Source organism: Sinocyclocheilus anshuiensis, unplaced genomic scaffold, assembly GCF_001515605.1.
Source record: "Sinocyclocheilus anshuiensis isolate Anshui unplaced genomic scaffold, SAMN03320099.WGS_v1.1 scaffold893, whole genome shotgun sequence".
NCBI lineage: Eukaryota > Metazoa > Chordata > Actinopteri > Cypriniformes > Cyprinidae > Sinocyclocheilus > Sinocyclocheilus anshuiensis.
Window position 1 is genome coordinate 489323 of NW_015555766.1, and position 7671 is coordinate 496993.

Sequence of the window (7671 nt, forward strand, 5' to 3'; positions counted from 1 at the left end):
AAGCCCTGCAGAGTTTAGATTCAACCCTAATTAAACACACCTAATCCAACTAATCAAGTCATTCAGGCTTATTTGAAAACTACATGCTATGTGTGTTGGAGCAGGGTTGGAACAAAACTCTGCAGGGCTCCGGCCCTCCAGGAATTGAGTTTGACACCCCTGCACTACAGCTATCTGTCCCAAAACATTAAAGAGCCACAAAACGGTATTTATTGTTTGAATTTCTTAAAAAATGACCAAATTTGAAAGCTGAGACTTTGTTTCATACCAAAAGTAACCTGCTCTGTCTTGTCTGTTGGTGCATTGTCAGTGTCCTCTTTGCTCCGCTATATATTTTTCACTGCGTGAGAACATGATGTGTGGCATAAGAGCGCCATGAATTGTCGGACTCAGCAACAGTAACTAAGGGGGGGCGGATCTTTGTGAAGGGTCAATTATGAATTAACGTAGGCTTGTCACACTCTCTGGTAAATTTTTACTCAAACTTGACATAGACTGACATTTTGGACAAAATTTTTCTGAGTACAGTCAAGTCCATGTAATGTATAACATGAAAGATAAAAAAATTTAATATGTAACAACATAAATTTAAGATAACAAGACATTAAGAAATGTCTCCCACTTGAACTTGATTGGTTAAGGACTTGGACTTGACTCAAAATGGACTAAGACCCAACACTACTGTGATCTTGAATTCACATCACTGCACCTTCTGCGGTTGAACTTCGACACTATCAGTTCATTACTGATCTTGTGCACTGATCTGAAAAGTGAAACCCCTCAAATTAGCTCTAACTCTTGCAGATCCCACATTTTTGGACAACCTTTGCCCAATTCGCTCCTCAGATGTCTCTTAGGTTTCTTTTATGTGTGTCCTTTCACAAATTACCACTTCTCCTTGTGAAAGCTCCAAGGACTAAACAGCTCGTCCTCCAAATGGAAATCAAAAATAGAAATGGGGGAAAAAAAACAATATTTTTCAGGGTTTTGGTTCACAGACAGAGCAGACAGAAAAATAGTCACAAACAAAATCTCACACTTTCAAGAGCCCTCCAAAAATATCTACTGTAAAATAATGGAATATTTCCAATTTATGTGTTGCTTGTTTTTGTCCATATTTTTCTGAAAAGTTCTTTTTGAATGGCCATCAATAGAAAAAAAAGAAGGATTCTTTTTGGTATCTATTTACTGGCATTAAGACATCAACCAGCAGAGAGTCGTTTGAAGATAACCAGCCAAACCTTGACTCCTTGGCTCAAACAAACAGCAATGTTTGCACAGAACAGTAGCATTCAGACTTTTTGGAAAATGTGTGAACTGAACTCTGTAGCTTACATTGTCCTAGCTCAGTTTAATTAAGTATTTTAATATTGTACACCTTTAAGTAGAGGTGCAAACTTTATTTATATTACTTGGCATTTCCCAGTGGCGTGCACGGACATGCATACACACACTCAAATGCGCGAATACAAAACAGCGTAAGCAAAATGGGAAATATTTCTCTTGCAGTGCAAAATAAATACACTAGGGAAAGAAATATATGTTAAAGAGCTGACGTTTAACCTGTATTATGTATGACTTTCCATGCAAATGTTACAGCACATAGAGAAAGAAACCTTTGATCAATGCTCTTATTTGGTGATAGTGAGGCTGTAGTATTAAGAATGGATTGAGAAGCAATTAATCCATTGAATTAAGATTTTAGAACAGACTAGTTTTTATTTTGGTAATAGTGCTGCAGTCTTCTGAGGCGTGCTCTCTACAAATGTTGCTCTTTGACCTTGATGACTGGTTTGCTATTGTGTTAAATGAAATATTGGTCCCCTCCAGATTTGGCCAGGTAGTAATAGTTGATTGTAAAACCTTTAATTTTCCAATTACAGCTCCATTTCTTACTGATAAATTAACATCATTCAGCGCCTGCTGAAGGAGTTATTCAGGACAAGAGGAGTTTAAAGATGTAAAACATGCTCTCCCACTTCTTTGATGCTGTGATTTATTCTTTATATCTTCGTCTCTGTCTTTCGGTTCCCATGGTTCAGCTGCCCTCTTCAGGCATTAGGAATTTCCAAATACATATTACAAAATATTTACACAGGACCATTTCCAGCTTACGGCAAACAGCCTCGGCACTCATTTGAGATTTTGAATTCATCAATACATACAGCACCAAGCCTTCAGGCTCAGTAAAAAGGCAAAGGTATTACTACGAAACTGTAGATAAATATTTATTTGAAAATACCTCAGCAGTGGCAGTCAGTACAGACAGTGTGTATTGTTCACAGGGATCTCTGCCCTGATGAGGGAGTAAAAAAAAAAAAATCACCAAGAAGCTGGTTTGACTGAATAACAACACAATGGCTGCCTGATATGAGAGTGGATTTAGCCTGCAGGAAGCATGAGCAGACTGTAAACACACATCTGAGACGTTCTTCTGACAGAAAAGCAAACAGTTTAAAGTGTGGGATATTACAGAGGTATTAGATCCAGTTTAAACACACTCAGATCATTTTACGGAGTTCAAATTACCATAAAGAGCTGGCTAGGAAGCTAAAAAAGAAACAATGCTAGATTTATTGCATTGGTAAATGTAGAGGCAAACATTTTTGATACAGGTGATAACATATAAGGGCATGTCAAAAAAGTTACTAAGCCCTGTGGGTTCTTTTGATAGTACATTTCTTTATAAAGGGCCTGGTCATACTCCTTTCCTTTCGGGTAGATGCCTACTGCAAACCAATTCTTATACAGACTGTAGTCCCAGAGGACAGAAAACATGACGGCAAGGGTCTCAGTGTAGTCATTTCTGCTTCGCTCAAACAGGTCGTAGGTCATAACCCCCACGCAGCCAGTGGCCTGAGCGCTGATCTTGCTGAAAGTGCATACTTTCAGTCTTGAGGGGGCGCACTGTGGGCTGAGGTGGATTGGAGGTTTCACCACTCTCAAGATAGACCCTGTGGGATTTATATGGATGAATCATAAAGACGCACATATTTACGGCTACACAAAATGCACATTTAAATGGATAGTTCACCGCCCCAAGTTCAAATTTTGTTATCGTTTAATCACCGTAATGTTGTTCCAAACAAGTATGCCTTCTTTCTTCATTGGAACACAAAAGATGATATTTTGAATAATTGTTTTTTTGTCCATAAAATTAAATGAAAGTACATTAAATGGGGTCCAAAACATTTTATGGAAAAAAACACTAAAGCATTTTTCAAAATGTCTTTTATGTTCCATAGAAGAAAGAAAGTCATACAGGTTTGGAATGACATGAGGGTGAGTAAATGGTAACAGAATTTCCTAAATGCATTTTATACTCCTTTACTTATATATATATATATATATATATATATATACACATGTTACACATATAGAAGTTTAGAGACAAAGTTTTAGATTTGAATGCTTGGTTTAACATTAGTTTTGCTTCTGGTTGCAGTTTCACTTTGGGTTGAGGAGGCAGTAGTTGTTTGTCAGGTTGGTGATCTCTATGGTGGCGTGTCTCTTGCTGCTCACGTTGGCAGCGGCAGCCTCAGCAGACTCAGTCATGATGGTGCACGATAGATCTGACTGATGGCTGAAACGGAGAGAAGTAGAGAGGAGAGGGATGGTGTGAGAAAAGAAGTATGTACCTCACAGTAAAAAGAAGTGGAATGCAGTTTTGTTTACACTGCAGTGAAAATAAAATAACTTTTCTCTTTTTCTTTGATATAAAGTTTGCTATCACAAGTTAATTGTCCTCTGTTTGAACTGGTGTATTTGAATTCAGTATTTTATTCCTGAAAAAGATTCTGTACTGTCTGGTGTGTGTGTATGTGCATACACTTCAATATAAAACATAGAAGCATTAGATTAAAGTTCACACATTGTCAATGTTCTCAATGTTATCTAGGGAATAAACAGGGTCACAGTATATACACGTAAAGAGCATGCCCCACTTCAAAAAACATTGTGACTGTAGCAGTCTTCAATTTTATAATGCATTGCTTTTAAAGGAAACAAAGAGTGTGAAATAGAGTTGCTCAATTGTCCATAACTGAATAAACTGCCTTGCAATGTTATAATTTTAGTATGGAAATAAAAGGATACATTAGAATTAATTTTTGATTATTAAGTTATGATTATTAAGCATATTTCGTCTCAAGGAGAATGAAGGCTTACCTCTGTGGTACTCTGGAGTGTATGTGTGTGTGTGTTGCTCAGTAACAGTGCGTTCCGAAAGAGTCACTGCGTTTTTACTTTGACTCCCTTTCCCAGTTTTCATGATCAGCAACAAGAACAGTACATACCCACCTGCAAAAAAAGTATGCTTACTCAAATTTAGTGTACACCCTCTTTACGCACAAACATGGAGATGCACACACATATCAGCTCAAGAGGCATCACTGACATTGGTGGGAAAATGTTTGGAACAGTTCCACATCCAAAACTAGTCGTTAGATTTGTTAGACCAGAACAGTGAAGTTGCATGTACAGATCTGTCTCAGAAATGACTCTGTTTTTAAGGGCTTTAAACAAGATTCAAACAAGTAGGTATGGTAGCATTTACAGGAATACGTTTTAGGTGAGGTTTCCTGATAATTAATTATAATTAGTCTTTGTTGTGTTTAGTACAATAATAATAGCATTTTGAAACGGTTTGGATGGGAATGTTTGTTTTGTAATATGTTTTGAATAATGAGTCTAGAAATATTCTCACTTCATTTCCTGCTTGAACCATAGTGGGGAAAATAGTTGTTCATAGAAAAAAAAATAGGCAACAGTTTGCGCGCACACGCACACACACACACACACACACACATACACACACACACTTTTTTTTTTTGATAGGATAGGTTAACATTTGTTTATGGTTCATAGTTTTAAATTGCTTAATTTTATGTTATTTATTTGATGTTTCTTATAAGAAATGTATGTGAAAAGCAAAGGGCAGCTTGAAGAGCATGACGCTACAGCAATGACAAGGTCATGGGTTTGATTCCCAGGGAGTGCATACATTTATACTTTATAAATTCTATTTATGAATTGAATTAATGTATACTAATTATGTATCATTTATGAATGCAATAAGTCTCTTTAAATAGAAGCATCAGCCAAATTATCACCTCATTTTATATTACATACTATAGTGCAGACACAGAAGCAAACATAAGTATTCAAAACAGTCTTTTTCTTTTTTTATTTAGGCACGTTTTGAGAATTTACAGTCAGAAAATTGGGCAGCATAAATGCAGGTATTAATACAGACATAAAAAAGTGACTTCAACATTTGAAAGCACAATGGCATGTGCATGATGACTTATTAAAAGATGACATTTAATAAGCATATGATCAAATTTGTTTATTATTTAGCCCATCTTATCATAGACCTCTAGCTTAATAATAGCCTTGCCCACAGTAGACATGGTGGCCCTTAAGTCTATTTTCTTTCCTCTGTGGATGATTCCAGATCCCACTGCATCTGCATGGGTGAACTGACTGAAGTCCTTCCCCTCATACATGTGCTTGTACAGGGCCTTGTCACATCCACGGCTGCTTTCAAACAACCCAATGCCCATCACGTTCTTGTAGAGGTGGCAGTCGAAGGGGACAGAGAACAGAACGGCCATGCGCTCAGTGCACATACGGTTCTGCATGTGGAAAAGGTCATAGGTCAAGATGCCCACAGCCCCGGTGGCAGTGTTGTCATCCTTAGTGAATGAGCAAACCTCGGTCTTGGCGGTGCGGATGGTGGGTTGGGGTGGATGGTAACTGAACCCACTGGGCATGTACACTCTGAGAGAGGTTTATAGTTAACATTGGTCAATAATATTTTATAGATATGTACATTTACAATACATAACAGAGAGTAAATGAAAGGGATTTGCCCTACACTGTAAAAAATTATGTGATCTATAAGTTATAGTAACGTGTTTTTTTCATTACTTTAACTTATCAAAATAATTGACCCAATTACAGTGTACAACTGAACACAATTCAATTCTTAAAGTCACTACTCTTCATTTTAATTGCATTTTTTAAAGAGTTTTCCTGATTTATCACCCACTAAAGAGATTTTGTCAGTAACTTAATTTAAACAATTGCAAGTGAAGGCATGACTTTCCCCTTACTTTGGATTGATAAGGCAGTAAATGCTGCTAACATTGTTGATCTCCACTGTACAGTTCCTATTAGTGTTTATAGTTGCTGACACGGCTTCTGCGTTCTGCATGTTGGTACTGCTTCTGTGGGGGTCATGAAAGAGAAAAAATATTTTAAGAAAAGACTGGAAAAAATCTTTTGAAAAGAAAATTGCATTCAGCAAAGTACTAAAGGGACAGTTCATGTAAAAATATGTATATATATATATATATATGTATGTTATATGTAAAAATGTGTGTGTATATACAGTGGGTACGGAAAGTATTCAGACCCCCTTAAATTTTTCACTCTTTGTTATATTGTAGCCATTTGCTAAAATCATTTGTTAATTTTTTTTCCTCATTAATGTACACACAGCACCCCATATTTAAGGGGGTCTGAATACTTTCCGTACCCACTGTATATGTACTATACATATACATACACATATACATTGAAAGTGGATGGGGACTGGCTGTTGTCTCTATTCACTTACATTGTATTTAAAAATGCAAATTGGATATTCTGATACATAATTATTCTTTTATAGCAAATGAATTGTATAGCAAACACTATAGCATTTTAATCAAATAATTTTGATTGACATGCAGCTCAACATTTACACACAAATCCAGGCAAAGCCTAATCTGTCTTCTCAGAAACTAGCCGCTAAATGTGACAGCAGGTAGACAGATGAGTGTTTTCTACAGTTTTAGCACAGTCGCTAAAAGATCTCAAATAACAGGCCTGACAGCATGTCAGAATATGGATAGCTGCTTGCAGGCTCCATATGGCTCAGAGAACTAAACTGTTAGCAGAGACAAACAGTGATGCAGTGAGCTGAGGATCATGACATGCACCAGCAGACACAAGCAAGAAGACTTTTTACCATCGTTACAGTGCAGATGAATTAAGGGTTAATGCTCATTTCTGTATTTAAGATAAAGGCTTTTTTTACCTTTTGTTTTTACAGCGCACACATGGAACTTATCACAAACTGGTTAATAAATACCTGACAGTTACCTGCTAGTAAGAGAGGTTGCTGCTGCTGAGAGAATTGTGGGTTTGCTGCTCCTCTGTTTCAGCGTAGATGAACAAAGTGGTGGATGAATGACAGAAACACTCGTAGACACACAAACACCTGTTTGACAAACACAGGTGTAGCGTCTGGACCAATCAAACACACAATATATATTTTGTTAGCTATATTTAACAAATACTCTGTAACCCCCCTCAGTTAACAAGCCATCGTGTCCCCTTCTTTCCCCTCCAATGCTGACAGGAAGGGGGAAAAAAACGGCAGAAACATTTGTGGGAGAGTTTGATGGGAGTTGACGCAGTTAGACTGACTAACTGCTTTCATAAATCTTCAATCACATAGCTCCATTTAGAGAATTCATGGGCACACAGCCAATAAAAATGCCAGGAAAACTCCATCATGACAAAAGGCATTTTGTAACAAAAAAAACAAAAAAAATTACTGACTAATTCTGTAACAATTCATATTTTAGTAGGTAGATTATCGATGCAGTGCTAACAAAAACA

At 37.0% G+C, this 7671-nt stretch overlaps 1 protein-coding gene and 1 pseudogene across 1 annotated transcript; both read right to left on the minus strand.

Annotated features, from left to right (window-relative positions):
* Positions 1–2196: 2196 nt before the first annotated feature.
* Positions 2197–4289, minus strand: LOC107674140 (DELTA-sagatoxin-Srs1a-like; annotated as a pseudogene).
* A 1028-nt stretch (positions 4290–5317) lies between these two features.
* On the minus strand, positions 5318–7269 carry LOC107674145 (bryoporin-like). Its single transcript, XM_016468042.1, has 3 exons — positions 7150–7269; positions 6117–6230; positions 5318–5781 (listed from the first exon to the last, which is right to left on the minus strand). The coding sequence occupies exons 2-3, from the start codon at positions 6215–6217 to the stop codon at positions 5355–5357; spliced, it is 528 nt and encodes a 175-aa protein (XP_016323528.1). The 5' UTR covers positions 6218–6230; positions 7150–7269; the 3' UTR covers positions 5318–5354.
* Between the last annotated feature and the right edge of the window lie 402 nt (positions 7270–7671).

Bases quoted from the DNA above. Each gene is read 5' to 3' on its own strand.
- LOC107674145 (XM_016468042.1), bottom strand. From the start codon at position 6,217: ATGCAGAACGCAGAAGCCGTGTCAGCAACTATAAACACTAATAGGAAC. The intron at 5,782-6,116 runs GTAAGGGGAAAG...AACCTCTCTCAG, and splicing joins TACTGCCTTATCAATCCAAA to AGTGTACATGCCCAGTGGGT.